The sequence below is a fragment of the Delphinapterus leucas genome, chromosome 3 (genome assembly GCF_059928025.1).
Source record: "Delphinapterus leucas isolate spDelLeu-1000000601 "Yukka" chromosome 3, BTC_Dleu_Yukka2, whole genome shotgun sequence".
Taxonomy (NCBI): Eukaryota; Metazoa; Chordata; class Mammalia; order Artiodactyla; family Monodontidae; genus Delphinapterus; species Delphinapterus leucas.
Window position 1 is genome coordinate 106,220,752 of NC_143131.1, and position 26,974 is coordinate 106,247,725.

A 26,974-nucleotide genomic window follows, 5' to 3' on the forward strand; every position below is an offset into this window, starting at 1 on the left:
TAGGGTACCAAAACACTTATCCCTCTAACATTCTTCACTAAAAAAATGATTGCTTCACCGTCTTTGCTTAAAACACTTTAAGTGGCTTCCAGGATAGTAGCTTCTAGGATGAAGAGTAAAATCCTCAGTATTACCTAATACTAGGGTGACCGTATAATTTAGCATTCAAACAGGGTTACTTCCTTCTTGGTGTGAGAGAGGGAGCTATTGATAATTATGCTGGGACACTGGCATCAATGGAAATTACCCTAGACAAACTTGGACATACCTAAAAGTTCTTCTCTTTATGAGCTGGCTCCTCAATGACTGTGGCTTCAACTCACACCATACTTGGTCTTGCTCTCTGCTCCCCAACCATGAAATTTTTTATTCAGTCCTGTTTACCATGCTGTCTCTTAATAGGGCCTTTGCATATGCAGTTTCCTTTGTCTGGACTTCTGTCATCATTGGGTTAACTCCTCCTTAAACCTCAGATCTCTAATTCATTTCTTAGGGAAGTCTTCCCTATCTGGTTTTGTAAATGTGAGCTTTTACCAAAAAAACCCCAAAACCTGTGACTATCCAACAAATGCGTATGTGTGAACATAATTTAAGGATTCAGAGATCTCCAAGACTTCTTATGAAAAAATTACCTTCAACTATTTTAACTGCTCGTTTGATATTTATCTTGATATCTAAATGGCATTATTGACTTTGTGCCATGGAAGATGAGGAATTGACTTTTTCATTTTGTTCTTCATAACAAATTTTTCTTCCTCTTATCCTCCCAATAGTCATACATTACATTTTAGTTGAGGTTAGTTTAGATCAGTTTTGGTATATTAAGTATTATTTCACTGTGTTCTGCTGCAAATGCGTCTGTAGCACCCATTCGCTCATATGTGACTGGTAGATAGAGAAATGATATTGTAATTAGAGGTTGTATTGACTTATATATGACTTTTCCTAGTAAAGGAGAGTCAGAATATCAAGAGTAGAGTTCAGAGGGAAAGAAAGCTCTGATTTCAACTCTATTTTAAGAAAGTTAAAGGATTGCCTGCACCCAGGATTCCCTCCCCCAGAGAGGTGTGCACCACCTTTGTTCTTGTAGCCGGGGTTGTGTTCAGAGTCTATTTCTATCTCTAATGTCTCAGTTCCTGCAAGCCAGCATGGCCACTCTGATGTTGTTGTGCATCTCTGAGCATCTCTTGAGGCAGCTCTAGACACACTAAACTGACTGCTTGCATTGTCCAAGTCATCTCCTGGAGTACTAATTATCATCATTATTATTTTTTTTAATTTATTATTATTTTTTTAATTTGTTTTTGGCTGCGTTGGGTCTTTGTTGCTGCACGTGGGCTTTCTCTAGTTACGGTGAGTGGGGGCTACTCTTCGTTGTGGTGCATGGGCTTCTCACTGGTGGCTTCTCTTGTTGCGGAGCATGGGCTCTAGGCGCTCGGGCTTCAGTAGTTGTGGCATGCAGCCTCAGTAGTTCTGGCTCGTGAGCTCTAGAGCGTAGGCTCAATAGTGTGGCACACGGGCTCAGTTGTTCCACGGCATGTGGGATCTTCCCCGACCAGGGCTCAAACACGTGTCCCCTGCACTGGCAGGTGGATTCCTAATCACTGAACCACCAGGGAAGTCCCTGGGGTACTAATTATATTACTGCTAGTGCTCTGGTTACAAGGTTGCATAGGTTTTTAGTGGTTTGTTCCAACCTTATTTTTCCCATTCTTTGTTAATTTTAATATGTGCAGAATGTAAGAGTTTTCAGGAACACATATATTGTGTTAATACCTATACCCTATGAACATAACCCCCAGCAGAATTCAACAGTGTACTATACTTAGTTTCCCTTCCCTATACCACCTTTTGATTGCCTGTGAAAATAGGATTTTTCCTACTTACTTAGTTTTGGCTAACTATAAAGAAAGATGATACCAGTTGTTAAAACACCAAGTCATTCAGAATCAGGAGGCTTTCTATTAGTTTTATCTTATTTAAAAGAAAATATTTATTTATTTATTGGGCTGCGTTGGGTCTTAGTTGTGGCACACGGGATCTTCATTGTGGCATGTGGGGTTTTTCATTGTGGTGCGCGGGCTTCTCTCTAGCTGTGGCACGTGAGCTCAGTAGTTGCAGCACGCGGGCTCTCTAGTTGTAGCACGTGGGCTCTCTAGTTGTGGCGCGCAGGCTCCAGAGCACATGGGCTTAGTAGTTGTGGAGTGTGGGCTTAGGTGCCCTGTGGCATGTGGGATCTTAGCTCCCCGACCAGGAATCAAACCTGCGTCCCCTGCTTTGGAAGGTGGATTCTTAACCACGAGGGAAGTCCCAGTTTTATCTTATTAAAGAAGTATCATTTGGAGTCTGTGCTCTTTTCTAGTCTAGTTGCATTTCATAAGCATTGATAGTTTTGGTATAGAATTCTAAGTTGTAAAGAATATTTCCTCAGGATTTTGAAGGCATGCTCTACAGTTTTCTAGCTTCTGTTGTTGCTAAGAAGTACTAATGAGTGAAAAGTTAAAAAGCTTGTATCATCTTTGTGGTCTAGTTCTTAAATTTCACAAGGATGTTCCTTGGTGTGGATCTTTTTTCATCCACTGTGCTGGTCATTTGGTGAGAATTCTTCAGCCTGGAAATTCATGTCTTCAGTTCTTGGAAACATTCTTAAATTATTTTATTGATGATTTCTTCCTCTTATTACTTTTGGAGACTCCTGTTATTCAAATGTTGGACCTCTTAAATTGATCCTTTAGTTTTCTTATCTTAAAAAATCTCTTTTTCTCTGCTAGATGTTCTCAATTTTATCTTCCAATTTTTGCTGTCATATTCGAAATTTCCAATAGCTTCTTTTTATTCTTAATGGTTCTTTATAGCATACTGATCTCATTTCAGTTTCATGGATGCAATGGTTTCTCTTTTCAGAAGTCTCCGTTTTCCTTCATAGTTCCGGATTGTTCCAAGTTAATTTCTTTTTCTAATTGTTTAGGTCTTTGTATCTTTCAGGAAACCAATAGATATCTTAATCAGAAAGGAAAACAATATGGAAAGTAGATGCTTATAAAAAATTATTAGAAGGGTCAGAGAAGCAGTAACAATACCTCAAACACTGTAGAACTGATCTTCTTTGGGAGCTTTTATTTATGTCTGAGGTCACCACTGAAACCACTGAATTGAAAAAACAGTGTATAGCTATACTTCAGGACCAGGAAGCTGTCACTGCTGTTGCTGTAAGAACAACTGCCTCATGACACCAAGCAAGCTGGAGAATGGACTTAGAATGGACATTATTTCAGAAAAACTTTACAGACCAATATCCCTTATGAATATAGGTGCAAAAATACTGGCAAACCAAACCCACCAACATGTAAAAGGATTATACAGCATCACCAAGTGGGATTTATCCTGGGAATGCAAGGTTGGTTCAGTCTGTGAAAGTAAACAGTGTAATATACTGTTATTAATAGAACGAAGGACCAAAACCATATGATCATCCCAATAGAGGAAGAAAAAGCATTTGACAAAATGTACCAGTCTTTCATGATAAAAATATTCAAATGAGGGATAAAAGGGAACTTCTTAACTTGGTAAAAGGTATCTGTGAAAAACCTGTAGCTAACATCACATTTAATGGTAAGGACTGACTGCTTTCTCCCTAAGGTCAGGAATAAGACAGGGTTGCCCACTCTTACCACTTATATACAACATTGTATTGGAGGTTCTAGCCAGGGCAGTTAAGGAAGAAAAAGAAATCAGGCATTCAGATCAGAAAAGAAGTAGTAAAACAACTACACAGTTGACGCTTGAACAGCATGGGGGTTGGGGGGGGGTGACTTTTGCAAGGCAAAAATCCATGTATAACTTATAGTCAACCCTCTGTAGCCAAACAACTGCAGATCATGTAGTACTATAGTTTTTAGTATTGAAAAAAATCTTCACGTAAGTGGACCCTTGTAGTTAAAACCTTTGATGTTCAAGGGTCACTGGTGTCTCTATTTGCAGATGAAATGATTCTAAGAAAATCCTAAGGAATCTGTAAAAAACAAAAACTAAAAACTCTTGAAAGCTAATGAACAAGCTCAGCAAGATTTCAGGGTATGAAAGCAATGTACAAAACTCAGCTGTATTTCTGTAAACTAGCAGTGAACACTTTCAAAAATGAAATTAAGAAAACTTCATTTTCCGTAGCATCAAAGAGATGAAGTACTTAGGAATAAATTGAACAGAAGAAGTATAAGACTTGTATACTGAGAATCACAAAACATTGTTGAAAGAAATTAAAGACCTAAATAAGTGGAAGGACATCCTACATTGATGGATTAGAAGACTTAATATTGGCATATATATATGTATTTTTGGCGGGGGTGGTGTCAAGAAGCAAAAACATCTACTGAATATAAAACTAAAAAAGACAGAGTCCTCCTGGGCCCAAGAGACCCATGGCAGGGAGCCAAGAGTTCTGCATCAGCGCTGCTCTGGGGAGCCCTGGAAGAAGTCATTGCACACGGTAGTGATGAGGGGTAGAAAAACAGTGTACTCCTGGAAGTCCACCTACTGGTTGCTGTCCTTGGTCCAGATCACCCATGAGCTTCTTCAGGCCCTCCTCATCCACCTTCTCCGCCACAAAGTTGGGCAGCTCCCTGTGCAGAATTCCTTCATCTCCCCCTTAGTCAGCTTGAACTTGTTGCCCTCTTGGTTGGAGTACTTGTGGAAGGTGGTGACCATCACAGCCAGAACCTGCTTCAGGGGACTGGACATCTTGGATCTGGGGCTGCTGGTCTTGGAGGGTCTCCTGGGGAGGTGGGGGTTGGCTGTGGTTCTTCTGGGACCATGAAAGCTGGTGGCAGACATTTTGGGGAGTATCCATCTGCATGAACTCTCCTCGAGGTGGACATCTTGCCCAGGTAACCAGACTGAGACCTGGCTCCACCCAACAGTCTGTAGGCTCCAGTGCTGGGACGCCTCAGGCCAAGCCGCCAACCAGGTGGGAACACAGCCCCACCCATCAGCAGACAGGCTGCCCTAAGACTTCCTGAGCCCACAGCCGTGTCTAGACACCTTAATATTGTTAAGATGGCAATTCTCCCCAAATTGACCCACAGATTCAGTGCAGTTTCTATCAGAATCACAGCTGCCTCATTTGTAAATTGAGAAGCTGAGCCTAAAACTTAAATGGAAATGCATGGTATCCAGAATAGCCAAAACAATCTCAAAAATTGGAGGAGTCAGTTCTTGGTTTCAAAGTTTACTACAGTAATGTGTGTGGTATTGATATAGGACAAAAGAATTTCAGGTTTTTTTTGTTTTTGTTTTTTCCCCTTTGCGGTACATGGGCCTCTCACTGTTGTGGCCTCTCCCGTTGCGGAGCACAGGCTCCGGACGCGCAGGCTCCGGAAGCGCAGGCTCAGCGGCCATGGCCCACAGGCCCAGCAGCCGCTCTGCGGCATGTGGGATCCTCCCGGACTGGGGCACGAACTCGTGTCCCCTGCATTGGCAGGCGGACTCTCAACCACTGCGCCACCAGGGAAGCCCAGAATTTCAGGTTTTAATGACCCTGCTTGTCAGCAGCAAAATTGCCACAAAGACCAGGACGGTGGCCCCATGATACTTCCTTCTTTCATTGCTTATGGATGTATTAGAGTACCTAATTTGCATCCAGAAGCCTAGCTGCAAGAGATTCTGGCAAATGTAGTTTTTAGTTTTCTAGTTTAAGAAAGTACAACTGGGAGGGTGGTATGGCCATTGGGTGTCAATTCACAGAGTTTTTCTCTGAGGTCTGATGACTTGTATGTCCTCTGTATTCAGAAGTAGGGCTCTAAAAATCTGATGGGAAGCTCTACGCATGAGTGGGGCTTCTTGACTAAGCTTCATTGTGTAACAGTGGAATCATTTCACTGGGAACACCCAGTATCAGTGTCTTCAGGTCTTCTCTCTTGGGCTTTGGCTGCACAGCGTACTTTAAGCTGAGGGAGATTGAGAGGCAACATCAGCATCTGTAAAAGTCCACTGGAATTCTCCTGCCTTTTCAGTATAGTAGTGCTGCCTTTGGCTGTACCAGGTGACACCAGGTCTGAGATTCTGTTTTATTCCTTAGAGAGTAAACCTTTCCTCTTTTATCCTGGTGAATGAGGGGCCATTGGCCCAGGAGCATGGAGTGCGATCTGCTTTGCTTCTTAGATAGATTTTCATCTAGTCCTACTTCAGAGTACCAGGGTATCTCTTGCTATCAGCAGTATCTGCAGTATAAATTAGGTTGCTTCTCACATAGCCCTGTGTCTGGCTTTGGGATTCAGCACTCTTGGGTGGACTAAGCTCATTTTCACTCATCTAATTTCAGCTTCTAAAATTTTGTTCTTTCCTTGTCAGTTGTTTTCATTGTGAATTTGTTCCTCAGTTGTTTAGTTGTGTTTCTGGAAGGGGTAATAGTGGAGTAATGTCTAATGTGCCATTTTTACCCAGAAGTTACATCAGGTGTTCTTGCAGCACTGTGTACTTTTTTGTCTTAGACAAGAAAGTTGCTGACAAGTTTGATTTGTTAAGACAATTTTGTGTGATTGATTGATTCCCTTATTAGAGTGGAATCTCTCTGTGGACAGGGCTAGTGTCTGATTTTGCTTCTTGTATCAGCACATTTCCTAGCACTCTCTAGGCTCCCCCAAAATAATTATTGACTTAGTAATAACCATTTTTTTAGGAGACTATTTTCCTATAAGATTGGGTTGCATATAACCCATAGAGGAGCAGTGAAATAACTAATGATACTAGTAACTGTATTGTTGGATAAAATCTGGGTTTGAAAAGTGATTTTCTGATGTGAAAAATGGCTATTGGCATAAAATCAGTCTCTTTCTGACCACACTATATAAAATGATCACCCTCCCCTCTTCTCTCTCTCTTTTTTAAAAATAAATTTTATTTATTTATTTATTTTTGGCTGTGTTGGGTCTTCGTTGCTGTGCGTGGGCTTTCTCTAGTTGCAGCAAGCGGGGCTACTCTTCGTTGCGGTGTGCGGGCTTCTCCTGTTGCAGAGCACGGGCTCTAGGTGTGTGGGCTTTAGTAGTTGTAGCACGCGGGCTCAGTAGTTGTAGCTTGCGGGCTCTAGAGTGCAGGCTCGATAGTTGTAGCGCACGGGCTTAGTTGCTCCACAGCCTGTGGGATCTCCATGGACCAGGGGTTGAACCCGTGTCTCCTGCATTGGCAGGTGGATTCTTAACCGCTGCACCACCAGGGAAGTCCCTCTCTAACTCTTTATTCTGATTTATTTTTCTTCAAAATACTGATTACCCTGACTGTATAGGTATTTGTTTATTGTTTGCTTCTCCCCAGTATAGGGTACCTTCCATAAGATCAGATGGTGTATATATATATATATATATATATATATATATTTTTTTTTTTTTTTGCCGTACGCGGGCCTCCCACTGTTGTGGCCTCTCCCATTGTGGAGCACAGGCTCCGGACGCGCAGGCTCAGCGGCCATGGCCCACGGGCCTAGCTGCTTCGCGGCACGTGGGATCTTCCCGGACCGTGGCACAAACCCGTGTCCCCTGCATCGGCAGGCAGACTCTCAACCACTGCGCCACCAGGGAAGGCCCGGGATGGTATATTTTGTTCGTTGCTGATATCCACACACCCAGATCAGTGGCCTGGCATATATAACGAAGTTGTGATTGTTGGTTGTTTTTTTTCCCCAATAAGTCATTTTTTGTTAGGACTTAAACTGTATGTGTCCACTCCCCACTCCTGTGTCTGTTATGTCAGTGGATTTCTTTTGTTCAGAGAAATGGTTCTGTGGTCCAGTGTTGGTCTTATTTAATATTTTTCCTAATTTTAACCTGATTGCAATTAGGGATTGCCTGATTTTCTTTTTTTTTGTGGTACGCGGGCCTCTCACTGTTGTGGCCTCTCCGGTTGCGGAGCACAGGCTCTGGACGCGCAGGCTCAGCGGCCATGGCGCACGGGCCCAGACGCTCCGCGGCACATGGGACCTTCCCGGACCGGGGCACAAACCCGTGTCCCCTGCATCGGCAGGTGGACTCTCAACCACTGCGCCACCAGGGAAGCCCAGCTACTCTTATATAAGGTGAACCTGACAATCTATAATAGCTTCTCAAAATTGCTAAGAAGTGATCTAAGCAACCAGAGAGTTGCCTAGTATTTTGCTATAGAATATTATGAATGGGACTTAAAACTGACCTCAGAGTCAGTTTTGGTTTCCGTAAGCTGTTGTTTTATCTGACATGTGAAGGCAGTCATTTAAAAAATCCAGATGTTTGAATTTCTATTTTTTATCTTTAGAAACATGAATGTTTCTTGTCTGCTTTTTCAGATGTGTAGCTTTTAAAAGTCTGTATTCTTAAGTCTATCAATATTATACTTTGGGTGAATTTTTCCATAAGAATACACATCTCCAACAGATTTTATGCATTTAGCAAGCATTTGGTGAACACAAATTCTTGCCCTTATCTATTCTTGTATATATGCAGTGTAATAATCTTTGGTGGGTTTCATGGAAATGCCATTTAATATCCAAAAACTAATTTTGTATACCTTTTTCTAGATATGTAATTATTCTATCTCTAAGAGACCATCTAATAATTTACGTCTCATTTTCAATTGCTTTATGTAACACTTTGTTCTTATATTTCTGTATATGAGAATCAATGAACAAGGACAAAAGTACTTGCAAAAAAAGTGAAAATTAATGGCGCTTGTAAAAGAAGGAATCCAAACCCAAGCATGTGTATAGATCCCATACTGAAAATGAACATGGATTCTTTGTTCACGGGTACATAATAGGTGATTTAGAGAAGCTGAGTTCAGGGACTTTTGTGCCTGTGTTACTAGTCAAACTAGAAAATTCATTCAGCTGAGCGTCCGTGATATATACTGACTTGTATGGTATAAACTGACCAGTGAAATGTTAACAGAAAGGCAATAATTTGCCAATGCTTGATTAATTAAAACTGTAATTTTTAATTAACAGTTTTTAATTTAAAAACTGTTCTGTAGTGAGTTTCAGATTATGTCCTAAGTATGTGTTTGTCCCTCCAGTTCTGCTTCTTATTTTTTGTTTCACACTAATTCTTTGTTCCCTGTTTAAGTGGTCAGTCTAATTTTTCAAGTGTTAAAATTACAATATGATTCAAGTAGTTATTATATCTTACTAGGTCTTAAGTTATTTTCTGTGTCATATATATGTGATATGACTATTTAAATGCTCTACAATTACTACCTAGCAATGATGCATTTACCCTCATTCATTTTCCAGCAATTCTGTAATTGGTTGCATTTTCTTTCTTTCTTTCTTTTTTTTTAATATTTATTTATTTTGGCTGTGCTGGGTCTTAGTTGCGTCACATGGGATCTTCATTCCGGCATGCAGGATCTTTAGTCGCGGCACGTGGACTTCTTAGTTGCAGCATGCAGGCTTCTTAGTTATGGCATGCATGTGGGATCTAGTTCCCCAACCAGGGATTGAACCTCGGCCCCCTGCATTGGGAGTGCAAAGTCCTACCCACTGGACCGCCAGGGAAGTCCCGGTTGCATTTTCTAATCTCCACTTCCTTATTGGTGGGAGTAGTCTGGAATGGGGTACCCTTAGACAAATAAAGGATACCCCTGAGGGAGTGGGATACTTGAGTCATCCAAACAGAAAGGGTAGTACAGAGTCCTAAGCGAGCAGACACTGAGTTCCAGAGCCAGGTAGTTCAGTGCAGAAGCCAAGGTTGAAATGCTGATCCGAAAACAAGTCAAGTTCAAAGAGTTGGTAAGTTGAAAAGCCAAGATGATTAAAGCAGTGAAGTACAGTGGTATTGCTGGTAGTCAGAGGTGGTCAGGAGTAATTCAGAAAGTAGCAAGTAACGAGTTGCATTTAGGTTAGTCCTACAGGTCTCAGGAGATTATAAGGACAGGTCTCAGATTGTTAATTAGAACCAGGTTCTGTTGGAGAAGTACATCACTGAGGCTATGTCTTAACTCTTGACTCACTGCTATAGAATGTTAACAGGAATGTAAATGTATCCTTTCCAGTTGATTATTTTTTTTAATGGTCAGATATTCGATTAGACCTGGTTGCTTGCTATGACTGACAGTCAAGCTTACTTGAAATGAAAGCTAATTTTATTTATTTTTATTTATAGATAAGAGTTTTAAAATATTTATTTTATTATCATTTATTTTTGGCAGCGTTAGGTCTTCATTGCTGCGCGCGGGCTTTCTCTATTTGTGGCGAGCGGGGGCTACTCTTCATTGGGGTGTGCGGGCTTCTCATTGCAGTGGCTTCTCTTATTGCGGAGTATGGGCGCTAGGCACGTGGTCTTCAGTAGTTGTGGCTCGCGGATTCTAGAGTGCAGGCTCAGTAGTTGTGGCACACGGGCTTAATTGCTCCGTGGCATGTGGGATCTTCCCGGACCAGGGCTTGAACCCGTGTCCCCTGCATTGACAGGCAGATTCTTAACCACTGCGCCACCAGGGAAGCCCTAATTTTGTTTATTAAGGAAGGAAATTCTTAATTAGAATAGATTGTTAATTACATTTTATAAAACTTTTTTTTTTTTTTTTTGCGGTACGCGGACCTCTCACTACTGTGGCCTCTCCTGTTGCGGAGTACAGGCTCCAGATGCGCAGGCTCAGCGGCCATGGCTCACGGGCCCAGCCGCTCCGTGGCACGTGGGATCTTCCCGGCCCGGGGCACGAACCCGTGTCCCCTGGATCGGCAGGTGGACTCTCAACCACTGCGCCACCAGGGAAGCCCTTTATAAAACTTTTTTCTTAGCTGCAATTAAAGTTTAGGTTCTCACGTGAACATTTACAGTAAATCGGTATGTTTTCTGACTTACACTCAGCAGTGTGCATACTTGAGAATGTCTCCTTATCTGGAGGTAGGAATAGGCAGGTCAGTAAGTGAACAAATCCAGTTAGGAAATACACTCAAAGAAAAATGCCAATCTCTTCAGTGATACTTTCTGATAACTTTGGATTCCTGTCTAAATTACCCTTTCTTCCGGAGCATTGTCAGATGTTACTCTGTGCTTAGGTAATGTGTATTTTTCTATTCATGTGCGAATGTTTTATGATGTCAGTTTTGCAGGTTTCTGCACTTTGACCATGTGCTGGTAATTAGCTCAAGACGTCCTGCATCATTTTTTTAAAAACAAATTTATTTTATTCATTTATTTTTGACTACATTGGGACTTCGTTGCTCTGTGTGGGCTTTCTCTAGTTGCGGCGAGCGGGGGCTACTCTTCGTTGCAGTGTGTGGGCTTCTCATTGCCGTGGCTTCTCTTCTTGTGGAGCATGGGCTCTAGGCGCGTGGGCTTCAGTAGTTGTGGCATGCGGGCTCAGTAGTTGTGGCTCGTGGGCTCTAGAGTGCAGCCTCAGTAGTTGTGGCGCACGGGCTTAGTTGTTCCGCGGCATGTGGGATCTTCTCGAACCAGGCCTCGAACCCGTGTCCCGTGCATTGGCAGGCGGATTCTTAACCACTACACCACCAGCGAAGCCCTCCTGCATCTTTTTTTTTTTTTTTTAATGATAATAAGGGTTTATTTCTCACTCCTATGTCCTATAAAGGCTCAGCTGCCACTCCGTTCCATATCTCCATACTGAAGCCAAGCTGATGGAGTAGCCTCTCCTGGGAACATTTCCTGTCATTGAGACAGAGGGAAAGAAAGATGGGAAACTATGTTCGTAGTGTCACTTCTGCCCACTTTTCATTGGCCAAGTGAGCCCATAGCTACTCTGGAGTTCAGCAGGGCAGGCTTTTATTTATTTTTTTGTAAGTATATTTATTTTTGAATTTTATTTTATTTATTTTTTTATGCAGCAGGTTCTTATTAGTTATCCATTTTACACATATTAGTATATATATGGCAATCCCAATCTCCCAATTCATCACACCACCACCACCACCCCGCCACTTTCCCCCCTTGGTGTCCATGTTTGTTCTCTACATCTGTGTCTTAATTTCCCTGCAAACCAGTTCACCTATACCATTTTTGTAGGTTCCACATATATGCGTTAATATATGATAGTTGTTTTTCTCTTTCTGACTTACTTTACTCTGTATGACAGTCTCTTGCTCCATCCACGTCTCTACAAATGACCCAATTTCGTTCCTTTTTATGGCTGAGTAATATTCCGTTGTATACGTGTACCACATCTTCTTTATTCATTTGTCTGTCAGTGGGCATTTAGGTTGCTTCCGTGTCCTGGCTATTGTAAGTAGTGCTGCAGTAAACATTGGGGTGCATGTGTCTTTTTGAATTATGGTTTTCTCTGGGTATATGCCCAGTAGTGGGATTGCTGGGTCATATGGTAATTCTATTTTTAGTTTTTTAAGGAACCTCCATACTGTTCTCCATAGTGGCTGTATCAATTTACATTCCCACGAACAGTGCAAGAGTGTTCCCTTTTCTCCACACCTTCTCCAGCATTTGTTGTTTGTAGATTTTCTGATGATGCCCATTCTAACTGGTGTGAGGTGATGCCTCATTGTAGTTTTGATTTGCATTTCTCTAATAATTAGTGATGTTGAGCATCTTTTCATGTGCTTCTTGGCCATCTGTATGTCTTCTTTGGAGAAATGTCTGTTTAGGTCTTCTGCCCATTTTTGGATTGGGTTGTTTGTTTTTTTAGTATTGAGCTCCATGAGCTGTTTATATATTTTGGAGATGAATCGTTTGTCCGTTGATTAGTTTGCAAATATTTTCTCCCATTCTGAGGACTGTCTTTTCATCGTAGTTTCCTTTGCTGTGCAAAAGCTTTTAAGTTTCATTAGGTCCCATTTGTTTATCTTTGTTTTTATTTCCATTACTCTAGGAGATGGATCAAAAAAGATCTTATTGTGATTTATGTCAAAGAGGGTTCTTCCTATGTTTTTCTCTAAGAGTTTTATAGTGTCCGGTCTTACATTTAGGTCTCTAATCCAGTTTGAGTTTATTTTTGTGTATGGTGTTAGGGAGTGTTCTAATTTCATTCCTTTACATGTAGCTGTCCAGTTTTCCCAGCACCACTTATTGAAGAGACTCTTTCCTCCATTGTATATCCTTGCTTCCTTTGTCATAGATTAGTTGACCATAGGTGCATGGGTTGATCTCTGGGCTTTCTATCCTGTTTCATTGATCTATATTACTGTTTTTGTTCCAGTACCACATTGTCTTGATTACTGTAGCTTTGTAGTATAGTCTGAAGTCAGGGAGCCTGATTCTTCCAGCTCCATTTTTTCCCCTCAAGACTGCTTTGGCTCTTCGGGGTCTTGGGTGTCTCCATACAAATTTTATGATTTTTTGTTCTAGTTCTGTGAAAACTGCCATTGGTAATTTGATGGGGATTGCATTGAATCTGTAGATTGCTTTGGGTAGTATAGTCATTTTGACAATATTGATTTTTCCAATCCAAGAACATGGTATATCTTGCCATCTGTTTGTATCATCTATAATTTTTTTCATCAGTGTCTTAAAGTTTTCTGCATACAGGCCTTTTGTCTCCCTAGGTAGGTTTTTTCCTAGGTATTTTATTCTTGATGTTGCAATGGTAAATGGGAGAGTTTCCTTAATTTCTCTTTCAGATTTTTCATCATTAGTGAATAGGAATGCAAGAGATTTCTGTGCATTAAGTTTGTATCCTGCAACTTTACAAATTCATTGATTAGCTCTAGTAGTTTTCTGGTGACATCTTCAGGATTGTCTATGTGTAGTATCATGTCATCTGCAAACAGTGAGCTTTACTTCTTCTTTTCCAATTTGTATTCCTTTTATTTCTTTTTCTTCTCTGATTGCTGTGGCTAGGACTTCCAGAACTATGTTGAATAATAGTGGTGAGAGTGGACATCATTGTCTTGTTCCTGATCTTAGAGGAAATGGTTTCAGTTTTTCACCATTGAGAATGATGTTTGCTGTGGGTTTGTCGTATATGGCCTTTATTATGTTGAGGTAGGTTCCCCCTATGCCCACTTTCTGGAGAGTTTTTATCATAAATCGGTGTTGAATTTTGTCTAAAGCTTTTTCTGCATCTATTGAAATGATCATATGGTTTTTATTCTTCAATTTGTTAATATGGTGTATCAAGTTGATCGATTTGCATATGTTGAAGGATCCTTGCATCACTGTGATAAATCCCACTTGATCATGCTGTATGATCCTTTTAATGTGCTGCTGGATTCTATTTGCTAGTAATTTGTTGAGGATTTTTGCATGTATGTTCATCAGTGACATTGGTCTGTAGTTTTCTTTATTTGTAGTATCTTTGTCTGGTTTTGGTATCAGGGTGGTGGTGGCCTTATAGAATGAGTTTGGGAGTGTTTCTTCCTCTGTAATTTTTTGGAAGAGTTTGAGAGGGATGGGTGTTAGCTTTTCTCTAAATGTTTGGTAGAATTCACCTGTGAAGCCATCTGGTCCTGGACTTTTGTTTGTTGGAAGATTTTTAATTACTGTTTCAATTTCATTACTTGTGATTGGTCTGTTCATATTTTCTATTTCTTCCTGGTTCAGTCTTGGAAAATTATACCTTTCTAAGAATTTGTCCATTTCTTCCAGGTTGTCCATTTTATTGGCATAGAACTGCTGTAATAGTCTCTTAGGATGCTTTGTATTTCTGCAGTGTCTGTTGTAACTTTTCCTTTTTCATTTCTAATTTTATTGATTTGAGTCCTCTCCCTCTTTTTCTTGATGAGTCTGGCTAATGGCTTATCAATTTTTTTATCTTCTCAAGGAACCAGCATTGATCTTTGCTATTGTTTTCTTTGTTTCTATTTCATTTATTTCTGCTCTGATCTTTATGATTTCTTTCCTTCTGCTAACTTTGGGGTTTTGTTTGTTCTTCTTTCTCTAGCTCCTTTAGGTGTAAGGTTAGGTTGTTTATTTGAGATGTTTGTTGTTTCTTGAGGTAGGATTGTATTGCTATAAACTGCCTTCTTAGAACTGCTTTTGCTGCATCCCATAGGTTTTGGATCGTCGTATTTTCATTGTCATTTGTCTCTAGGTAGTTTTTGATTTCCTCTTTGATTTCTTCAGTGATCTCTTGGTTATTTAGTAGCGTATTGTTTAGCCTCCATGTGTTTGTGTTTTTTATGTTTTTTTTTCCCTGTAATTGATTTCTAATGTCATAGCATTGTGGTCAGAAAAGATGCTTGATAAGATTTCAATTTTCTTAAATTTACTGAGGCTTGATTTGTGACCCAAGATGTGATTTATCCTGGAGAATGTTCCATGCACACTTGAGAAGAAAGTGTAATCTTTTGTTTTTGGATGGAATGTGCTATTAATCTCAATTAAATCTATCTGGTTTATTGTGTCATTTAAAGCTTGTGTTTCCTTATTAATTTTCTGTTTGGATGATCTATCCATTGGTGTAAGTGAGGTGTTAAAGTCCCCCACTATTAATTGTGTTACTGTCGATTTCTTCTTTTATAGTTGTTAGCAGTTGCCTTATGTATTGAGGTGCTCCTACGTTGGGTGCATATATATTTATAATTGTTATATCTTCTTGGATTGATCCCTTGATCATTATATAGTGTCCTTTGTAACATTCTTTATTTTAAAGTCTATTTTATCTGATACGAGTATTGCTACTCCAGCTTTCTTTTGAGTTCCATTTGCATGGAATATCTTTTTCCATTCCCTCACTTTCAGTCTGTATGTGTCCCTAGGTCTGAAGTGGGTCTCTTATGGACAGCATATATATGGGTCTTGTTTTAGTATCCATTCAGCAAGCCTGTGTCTTTTGGTTGGAGCATTTAATCCATTCATGTTTAAGGTAATTATTGATATGTATGTTCCTATTATTTTCTTAATTGTTTTGGGTTTGTTTTTGTAGGTCCTTTTCTTCTCTTGTGTTTCCCACTTAGAGAAGTTCCTTTAGCATTTGTTGTAGAGCTTGTTTGGTGGTGCTGAGTTCTCTTAGCTTTTGCTTGTCTGTAAAGCTTTTGATTTCTCCATCGAATCTGAATGAGATCCTTGCTGGATAGAGTAAACTTGGTTGTAGGTTCTTCCCTTGCCTCACTTTAAATATGTAATGCCACTCCTTTCTGGCTTGTAGAGTTTCTGCTGAGAAATCAGCTGTTAACCTTATGGGAGTTCCCTTGTATGTTATTTGTCGTTTTTCCCTTGCTGCTTTCAGTAATTTTTCTTTGTCTTTAATTTTTGCCAGCTTGATTACTGTGTGTCTCTGCGTGTTTCTCCTTGGGTTTATCCTGTATGTGACGCTCTGTGCCTCCTGGACTTGGGTGGCTATTTCCTTTCCCAGGTTAGGGAAGTTTTCAACTATAATCTCCAAATATTTTCTTGGGTCCTTTCTCTCTCTCTTCTCCTTCTGGGACCCCATAATGTAAATGTTGTTGTGTTTAATGTTGTCCCAGAGGTCTCTTAGGCTGACTTCATTTCTTTTCATTCTGTTTTCTTCATTCTGTTCTGCAGCAGCAAATTCCACCATTCTGTCTTCCAGGTCACTTATCCGTTCTTCTGCCTCAGTTATTCTGATATTGATTCCTTCTAGTGTAGTTTTCATTTCAGTTATTGTATTGTTCATCTCTGTTTGTTCTTTAATTCTTCTAGGTCTTTGTTAAACATTTCTTGCATCTTCTTGATCTTTGCCTCCATTCTTTTTCCAAGGTCCTGGATCCTCTTCACTATCATTATTCTGAATTCATTTTCTGGAATGTTGCCTATCTCCACTTCATTTAGTTGTTTTTCTGGGGTTTTATCTTGTTCCTTCATCTGGTACATAGCCCTCTGCCTTTTCACCTTGTCTGTCTTTTTGTGAATATGGTTTTTGTTCCACAGGCTGCAGGATTGTAGTTCTCCTTGCTTCTGCTGTCTGCCCTCTGGTGGATGAGGCTATCTAAGAGGCTTGTGGAAGTTTCCTGATGGGAGGGACTGGTGGTGGGTAGAGCTGACTGTTGCTCTGGTGGGCAGAGCTCAGTAAAACTTTAATCTGCTTGTCTGCTGATGGGTGGGGCTGGGTTCCCTCCCTGTTGGTTGTTTGGCCTGTGATGACCCAACACTGGAGCCTCCTCGGGCTCTTTGGTGGGGCTGGTGGCAGACTCTGGGAGGGCTCACGCCAAGGAGTACTTCCCAGAACTTCTACTGCCAGTGTCCTTGTCCTCATGGTGAGACACAGCCACCCCCCGCCTCTGCAGGAGACCCTCCAACACTAGCAGGTAGGTCTGGTTCAGTCTCCTGTGGGGGTCACTGCTCCTTCCCCTGGGTCCCGATGCGCACACTACTTTGTGTGTGCCCTCCAAGAATGGAGTCTCTTTCCCTGAGTCCTGTCGAAGTCCTGCAATCAAATCCCACTAGCCTTCAAAGTCTGATTCTCTAGGAATTCCTCCTCTTGTTGCCGGACCTCCAGGTTGGGAAGCCTGACATGGGGCTCAGGACCTTCACTCCAGTGGGTGGACTTCTGTGGTATAAGTGTTCTTCAGTTTGTGAGTCACCAACCCAGCTGTTATGGGATTTGATTTTATTGTGATTGCACCCCTCCTACTGTCTCTCTGTGGTGTCTCCTTTGTCTTTGGATGTGGGGTATCATTTTTTGTGAGTTCCAGTGTCTTCCTGTCGATGATTTTTCAGCAGTTAGTTGTGATTCTGGTGCTCTTGCAAGAGGTAGTGGGAGCACGTCCTTCTACTCCACCATTTTGAACCAATCTACCTGCATCATTTTTAATGAATGAAAAATAATACAACTAGAAAACTATGACATCAGTTATGTTCAAGATGTTAACTTGCTGCTTGGCCCACGTTTGTCCTTGTTGTGCTTGTATGGCATATAAAACTTACTGATTTGTGGCTTCTTAGCAGATGGAGACTTGAGTGTAAGCAAAAATTTCTTTCATGACCCATCTAGCCTCGGAAATTGGCAAGGTAATAGGGAGGACATCTAGGAATGTGAATTTTAGAGATTACAGAAGTGTCACAGTTATTTTTTCTTGTAGGAAAGGACATGATATTTTACATCGCATAAAAAAAGCAGAGTGAGTTTTTGGGGGGAGTGTATGGGGGATTTTCATTTAACAATTACCAAAACACTCATTGTCTACACGTTGTCTATACAGAAGATAAAAGAATAATAAGTCATGGCCGTTGCCCTCAAAGAGTTCTGTCTCTCAGGGTAGCTAAGTATATCCACAAATAGATAGGATCAGTATGGTAAGTGTAATATAAGTATGTGCCACGTGCAGAAGCAGTTTTCGACTCTCTTCCCTCAAGCCAGGGTGTATATGGGGTTAGCTTTTATTTGTAATTTTAAGCACATTTCCAACTTCTGATGTATATCTGCTTAATTTGTTCAGTAATGTAAAAGTTACAACTTTAAGAAAGAATTTATAATGGAACAATTTATATTTTTACAGAGTAACGGTGGTATAAGTGACTAAGAACTTGACATCAGATTTCAGCTGGTACCATTGCAGGGCTAGAGGGTACCTATCACAATAAGATGATAGCATATCCTACTCATCCCCTTAGTCCACCACTCCTTGTCTTATCTGGTCTTGATTTTTGTTGAAGAAATCACCATATTCTAGCCATTTAGGTGTACTGTCCTAATTTTTGGCTTCTCGAATTTCCTACACTCCACAAGACCATTGCGCAGTAATTTCACTTGTGCTACAAAATTCTGAATTTGGAATCATGACATGTATTATTATCTATTAAGCCAATGAAATCAAACAGACAGAACATGCAGTAGCCAGTAAAATTGGTGTGAATTTTTTTTTTTTTTTTTAATTCAGTATCCTTCTTGGTGGGCCATTTTGGTTTCTGGGAAGCACAGGTTCACTCTCCTGCCTTGAGGCACCATGTTCAGAAGCACCACATTATGATCTGAGACTTAAATATTGGACAGTGGTGCAGTAGAATTTTTGTAACTGTTAAGTAAGTAATTTTGAGTAAGTAGCTTTTGTAAATATTGTGCAATTCTCTATTATGGTATTTTTCCCTGTCAGCTCTGGTCATTTATATAGTGAGGTAAAGTAATAGCTTCTCCACAAGCACTGATTCTTTTCTATGGTGTTCCTAGCTTTCAGACCCAGCACTTGTATGAACTAGGCATTTTTGTTACAAAGTAGTGACTGTATGGAATTTTTTTTCCCCCAACAGTCCATCCCCCACCACCACCTTCCTAAACAAAGTCTTCAGGGAAAGGCTGCCATCTTGTGGTTTTTAAAAATACAGGATTTAAGAAAAAAATTATTGTGATATGACTGCTGAGATTTTATGTGTGTACGTAGTTGTTGCATAATACCAAAATGAGTAAGAAATGAGTACTATTAAATCTTCTCTTCAAACTACCTTTGCTTATCCTTTGGATAGCTGTTTTCTTCATTTTATTATAATATTACAATATTTTTAAAAAGTTCTGTTAACTAAAGATTCCTCTGTTAAACCCACTCTCACACATCAGTAGTAGAAATACTTGTCTGTAATATCAGTTTTAATTAAGAACAGCTATCAAAAATTTTTATGTTATTAAGGCTTTGCCCATATGACTAATTAATGATAATGGACTTATTTGGATTAAAAAATACTGATCTTTAAAATATAATTATTTGACAAAATATATCCTAAGGAACCTTAATTTTATAATGTAGAATTCCATTTAATAAAAAGTGATATTTAGAAGTAAAAGAAACCTTAATTTGAGTTTCATTCTTGGGTAGTTAATAGTATAAACAGGAAAAATTAACTTTTCTTCAAAATACTAGGAAGCCCACTTTTTTTTTTTTTTAAGGAAGCCCCTTATTTGTAGTTAAGGAAATTTTAAAATCACCTCTTATGTAAGAAATGGAAACTACTTGCAAGCTTAGGGTCAGTTAATTCTTAGGTAATGTCAAAGGGGGGTCAGTTAATTCTTAGGTAATGTCAAAGGAGTTTCTATATATCATCAAGTCATAAAATTATTTTTCAAAGTAACATTTCATTTTCACTTACTTAATCTCATCGTTTATCTTGATTTATGTCTCCTGTACATCTTGTTTTATAATATTCATTGTATTTAAAAATAGTAAATTTCCATTTCTTCAAAAATGTTTTAGTGAAGCATATAGATGCCTCTTTATAGAAAAAGGAGGACTTGTGTTCTCCCTCAGAGACAACCAGGATTCTGGTACGTTGGGCCTATGGACATTTTAGACCTAGAGTCATTCCTAATCAGGGAAGGGAAATCATTGAAAGAGAAAGTTATTATTCACCAAAAACTCTAGATATAGTGTTCCTGAATTGCTCCTGTAATTTTAGTAGGTATGGCAGCCTTTATTTAAATTGCCTCTTCTTCTATTTCCCCCTTAAGCAGGGAGGGAGAAGGCTTCAAGTCAGAGGTATAATTTGATTTCTTGCACTTTTTCAAATGTCTTGCAGTTATGCTAAGAAAGAATCTGATCTTAATGGAGCCCAGATCAAGCTTCGAGAATACGAAGCAGCGCTGAATTCAAAAGATGCAGCTCTGGCTACTGCACTTGGTGATAAAAAAAGTTTAGAGAGTGATTTGGAGGATCTGAAGGATCAGATTGCCCAGGTAAGGTAAACTCTGCTCTTGAGCCGTATTTGGCAGGTTAATTGCTCCATTTGTCTTGATTGATTGATTGTAAAATTTATTTTATGCTTTTTACTTTTAAAAATTTATTAAGTTATTTTGGTGGGTGGTTAACCTGCAAGGATAGCCTTGAACTAACATGTAAAGCACCCTCACCTCTCAGTCCTTGTGTCTGGATTATGCAGATCTTGTTGCTGCTCTCCGTCCTCTCTGTTGTGCTTATGCTCATTCTGTTTCTTGCTCTCACAGCCTATTTCATTATTGTACCAAAATGCGAGGTAAGAAGAGAGAAGGTGTCATAATGGTGCTCTGCACACAGGAAAAAATGAAAGTGGTAGCTAAAATCGTTAGAGTTTTGAAATGTAAGTCATAGGTTTCTGTTCATTCCCTGTTGCCGTTTACCAAATTTGAGAGGTGTTTTGATGTGACACTCTGTGGGTGGGACCAGCAGTTGAACCCACAGTTCTGTGATAAATGTTATCATGAGGGACTCTCATACATTAACAAATAGATAGAAATTGTAATACTTGATTTGATTCAATCCGTAGGTATCTATTAAATTCATTGCTAAATGGTTGCTGTATAATTTTCATTAATTCTTTTTCCTTATATTAGTTGGAAGCCTCTTTAGCTGCTGCGAAAAAACAGTTAGCAGATGAAACTTTACTTAAAGTGGATTTGGAGAATCGCTGTCAGAGCCTTACTGAGGACTTGGAGTTTCGTAAAAACATGTATGAGGAGGTAATTATAATTTTATTTTTTTTAAGGAATGGAGAGATCCCAAAAGGCTTTGTTATAAGCTATACGTATGAAAAATAGGAAGAATTTTGTAGGCAAATTATTTAAGGCACTGATGCTAAAGGGCTGCGAGGAAGAACTCAGAGTGCTATGGTAAACTTAAAAGCTTTTACTTCCATCTAACTTAAAAAGGCTTGGCTACAGCTGTTAATTACTATCAACCCCTGCATTTGTATTAGTTATATGTTTTGCCTAACAAATTACTTCAAATTAACAAATTACTTCAAAAACTTAGTAACTTAAACCACAGACTTTTATTATCTCACAGTTTCTGAAGATCAGGGATCTGAGAGCTGCTTAACTGGATGGTTGTTTCAGGGTCTCTCATGAGGTTGTAGTCAGGCTTTCAGCCTGGGCTGCAGGAACCGGTTTGGAGTTCATTCGTAGGTTTTTGGCCAGAGGTATCAGTTCAGCATGGGCTTCTCTATAGGGCTGCTCCTGATAGGACTCTTCGAGTGAGTGATGAGAGAGAGAGAGCAAGACAAGCCACATTAACTTCTATTAACTAATCCCAAAGTGATACACCCTCACTCCCCATCACACAGACCAACCAAGATGCACTATGGAAGGGGGATCACACAGCGGGTGAATACCGGGAGGCAGCAACCACTGGGGGCTGGTTACCCAGAGCACTTATAGTTATATATGTATATCTAACAGTATCATTTATAAGCCGTAACTTCTGGTTAAGCCTTGAGGGTGAAGGTAGCAAGATTTGCCAAAAAAGAAGTATACTGTAATACAGTTGAAGAAAGGGGAATATATATTTTCTCAAAATTGAAGAGTGTTGGAGTTCACCCAGGTTAGAGAACATGCAGTTAAATACATAATGTTTTTAAAAGTAATGTAATTTTGAAAACGGTGACTAACAATGCTTTTAAAATAGAAATTTATTGTAGAAGTTAAATAATTTTTTTTATTTGGAGAAAAAATAATATAATAAAAATCTGACCATTTTTGTGACAATATAGTATTAAACTAGGTATTGTGGGGGCAAAGTGCACTCACTGGATAAGCAGCCAGACTTTGGACAGTTCTTGAGTCAGTTTCCTATTTAAAAATGAAATATCAGTACCTGCTATTTTTTCTTCAAGGTGTGGTGAGGATCAAAGTGGAATATTGTGTGTGATAGCTTCTTGTAAACTACAGTGAATGCTGTCATATAATAATAATAATTATTATTATTTTCAGTAAATCTATTTATTATTTATTTTTGGCTGCATTGGGTCTTCGTTGCCACATGCGGGCTTTCTCTAGTTGCGGCGAGCGGGGGCTACTCTTTGTTGTGGTGCGCGGGTTTCTCATTGCAGTGGCTTCTCTTGTTGCCAAGCACGGGCTCTAGGCACTTGGGCTTAGTTGCTCCGCGGCATGTGGGATCTTCCTGGACCAGGGCTTGAACCCCTGTCCCCCTGCATTGGCAGGTGGATTCTTAACCACAGCACCACCAGGGAAGTCCCTGTCATATAATTATTAAGTACAGTTCTGCTTATAAATTGAAGTATCTTTATATTAAGTTGACCTACATTTTTGTTTTGTTTTGTTAAAATTGTCCGTGATTTATTATTTCTTACTTTTGACGCTGTGTGTACTCCCGCATCTTTAAACCAGGAATTGAGTATTTTTTTCTTTGTAAGTCACTGATTCTATATAAAATGTTAAGTGAAAAACGGCATCAGTAAAAAGTAATTTAGTATTTTTAGAATGTTTGGGTAGCAACTTTGAATTTTGGGGTTTTGCCTTTTTGAGAATGAATTTAAAATATTCCTCATTTCTTTTTTTTAACATGCAGAATAAAATTCTCTGCAATAAATATACGTAAATTCCTTATTATGAACAGTTTAGGGGTAAGAAAGAGGAAGGAGAAAAACAGGAAGAAGAGGAAAGGAGGCAGACAAAGGGCAAAATGATTAGTAGGTACTCAATATTTGTTGAACTAAACCTTTCATTTGCATATTTTTATGATTTAAGTATCATTCGCGTCATCATATAGATGTGAGCCTTGGGAGATTAATGGCAGAACTGGAATTTGAACCCTGGGTTTCTGATTCTATTGAGTGCATCTTCCTCTGGTTAAGAGAAAAATGAGGAAATGCAAACAAAAACTGCATGCTGTAAGATGATACAGAAACATGTTCTTCTTATATCCCCCTCTTGTGGCCTCTTTAATTATTGCCATTAAAGACATCCGTTGTATTTTCAGAGCTAGAAGCTAGAATGAAAATTTTATTCTTGGACTTGTGTTCCTAGCCATTCAAGTTTGGATAGTTCCTTAAAACATAATGTGAAGGATTATGCCTATTATTTCTATTCTTTAATAGTGAATTGTCATATGTACTTGAGATAGCAACGTAATATTGTCAGTAAGATTCTGTATCAATTGATGTTGATACCTTAGCACACTACCAGCTGTTAGGATAAGTCATGTAAATTAGCTTGCTCTGTCTATTGCATCTTAGTATGCCTAAGAAAAGTTTTATTATGTATAAATCTTCTAGTTGAAGTTTTGCTGATAAGTTTCTAACTTACCTTGTAGATTTTTTTCAGAGTTGTCCTTAGTATCATCAGTACAATTTAGAAAAATAACTACGTGCTATTCAGTGTACCTAGTTATCCACGATTGCCTGGTACTTTAGTAAGTCTTCCAGCCATTCCTTGCCTTTAGAGAAATAAATAGGTATGCCACTGAAAAGAAACATAAAATTCCTAGGGCTTGAGATGCTACCATTTCTGTCATTAGTTCCAGCTCAAAAATCTTCTTACTTGAAAATGAAGGCAAAAAAGTATCTATTCACATACTTGCCCTAGGACAAAACATGAGGAGCTTGGTGTGTAATACCTCAGATGGCCTTGATGTCACTCAGACTTGTACCAGTGCAGCTATGGTAAGTAACTTGGTTTTATGTCATCCCCCCCGCCCCCCCCAGGAGATTAATGAGACCAGAAGGAAGCATGAAACTCGCTTGGTAGAGGTGGATTCTGGGCGTCAGATTGAGTATGAGTACAAGCTGGCTCAAGCCCTTCATGAGATGAGAGAGCAACACGATGCCCAAGTCAAGCTGTACAAGGAAGAGATGGAGCAGACTTACCACGCCAAAGTGAGCAGACTCTTCCGGGGATGGCTTTACACACTTGAAGCCTTTGTTTCATAGTCTCCCTGAGAACATGACTTGATGTTTGGTTTGTTCTAGTTTTCTTAAATGAATTCCCTTAGTCTCCATGGATATAAAAAATGGATTTTTTTTAAAAGAAAACAGTTTTTTATAAAGTAAATGTTATTAGAGATTATTCAAAGAAAGTAGGGTTATTCCACTTTTATCAAAGGTAAGGTTTTTCTCTTTGTCCAACTGATCATTCATGTCAAGTCATATTAGTTAAACTCCAGACATCTGAAAATAGCTTTTCCTTCAGTAACAAGTACTAATCTTGTTGGACTGCATCTAGTTCTGACTTCCATGTCATCATTGTACATAGGTTGTGACCACCACACTTTGGGCTTTTTTGAACAAAGGCCAAATGGACAGTGTCTGCAGTTTCCTCTGCCACTAATTATTCATTAAAAAAAGACTATAGAAACTTCTCTCTTGTATTAGGAGACCATGCAAAAATTTATTAACTCCCTGAGTACGGGCTTTCATAGTAAATAATTTTACCCCAATGTGTTAAATGTTACATGATTTGATTAAAAAGAGTTATTAGTGGAAGACTTAGAAAATTAGGGTCATAGAGGTGTTGAAAATAATTTCCATTGCATGGCCTCAAATTGTTCATGTTGCTTTTAATCCACGTCATGAAGTAGTAATTGCCTGGTGAGAGGGAGAGATCTTTTAATCCCTACATTTAGTTGTTCCGCACTTACTCAGTGCTGGCATTGTGCTGGGCAGTGACAGAGCTAAAGTAAGGATTAGTCAGTCAAAGCGACTCTGGCCTCAAAGGGAGCCAGGGAGGAGACATACATAAAAAACGTGCCTGAGACACATGCAGAACAGAATGCTGTGGGCATTTGGAGGAGCGGGATATTGTTTCTACCAGAGGAGCTGTTTTTTGCTTCTGAAAAGAAGTGTGTCTGTTTGGTTTGAAATAATCTCTAAATTAGTACTTTCTGCTTATTGCTTTATATTCTGTATCAGATTTGGTGGGTTAGGGGTATATGATGCTTGTTTTCCTACAAATGCCACCACAGTTAAATTGCTCCTGTCCAGTCTCCTTATTAGCAGTGTTATCTGAGACATTAGAGATATAATGGATGAAATATTGAAGCACTAAATTTTGGGTAAAGACCCAGATATATCAGCATTGTTAAGCTCCTATATTGGGAATTGAGCCGAAAAGGCAGAAAGACTTTTAAGGTAGTTCATAGCACATCAGCAAACTTCATGATGCTTTTCCTGTTTCATCAACTAGTTACTGGCAGGGTTTAGGTTTGAAATGAGATGCCTTGAGATGAATCATGGTTCCTCATTTGTTTGTTCTAATTCACTAGATAAAACTGACTATGGTCTGCTTTTTTATTTAGCTTGAGAATGCCAGACTGTCGTCAGAGATGAATACATCTACTGTCAATAGTGCCAGGGAAGAACTGATGGAAAGTCGTGTGAGAATTGAGAGTCTCTCATCTCAGCTTTCTAATCTACAGAAAGAGGTAAGTAAGCATGGGAGTTGTACTTGAAGGCCACCTCCACCACGGTAGTCTACCTGCTCAGCTCTGCCTGAAATCACTTTTCAGAGAGGATAGTATTTTCCTGAATTCTGGTTTCACAGTGCTGTCCAGATATTTTTCTATTCGTCATTTCATAAGCATCCTCTGAGCAGAGACTGTTGTTCCTGACCTAATAGATTACTCAGAGCTGCCCTTGAGGGTGCAACCTGCTGGCTTATTCCTTGGGTTTACCCCAGGGCCCACGTTTTCTGACCCATCCAGCAGCCTGATCTCCACATAGTGCTCTTTCCAATGTACTCTTTTTCATCACATTTAGAAACCATAATGAAGAAAAACCTGCAGAAATTCTGTGTGGGTGGTAAATGCTTTGTGTTTCTAGACAAATTCTTTCCGTGTTTAGAATACCCAATGGTTAGTATCTTGGGAAGTACCATCAATTTGCGTCTTAGTTAGGAATTTAGTGACTCATTGATTCATTGGCACGCCTAACTGTCGCGTGACTGTTACTGGTTGTGTTGATGGGTGCCTGTCAGTATGTGATGGTGCACTCTGAGTGCAGCGTAAGCAGGTGTGGACACTGCCTGAAATCTGGTTTTTAGTCTAAGGGTGATGTCGATGTGCACACAAAGTACATATACAACCATATAAGTATGCAGAATGTTTTGATAATCTACTCACCTTAATTACTTGGGAAGTAACTTCAGCTTCTGTTTTCCTTAAGGGAGGAAATTTTGTTGTTTTAAATTTTCCACATGAATAAACTTTTTTATTCTTGATTAAGCTTTCTTTTTCTTTTGTTTTTAGTAATATCCTTTTCTGATTGTAAAACTGAAGACATTTATTGTAGGAATTTAGAAAGCAATGAGTTATGTAAAACAGGGTGATGTAAAAAAAGTTAATTAAAAAACAGAAGTTTTTACAATGCTTATCATGTGTACTTACTTTATTACTCACAACATAAATTTAAAAATTATTTTGGACCTATTTTGTCCTGATAGTATTTTGAAGTTTTCA

General features: G+C 39.4%; 1 protein-coding gene and 1 pseudogene across 3 annotated transcripts in view; one reads left to right on the top strand and one right to left on the bottom strand.

Moving 5' to 3' along the window:
* The window catches only part of LMNB1 (lamin B1), a 67,538-nt gene that overhangs the window by 12,144 nt on the left and 28,420 nt on the right, over positions 1-26,974 (top strand). For all 3 annotated transcript variants that reach the window (XM_022588696.3, XM_089909254.1, XM_089909255.1), the window contains 4 exons: positions 20,331-20,487; positions 21,121-21,246; positions 24,228-24,398; positions 25,817-25,942. In XM_022588696.3, the coding sequence (XP_022444404.1) occupies positions 20,331-20,487; positions 21,121-21,246; positions 24,228-24,398; positions 25,817-25,942 (580 nt within the window). The remainder of the gene's footprint in view (positions 1-20,330; positions 20,488-21,120; positions 21,247-24,227; positions 24,399-25,816; positions 25,943-26,974) is intronic.
* Positions 4,329-4,737, bottom strand: LOC111182380 (protein S100-A2 pseudogene; annotated as a pseudogene).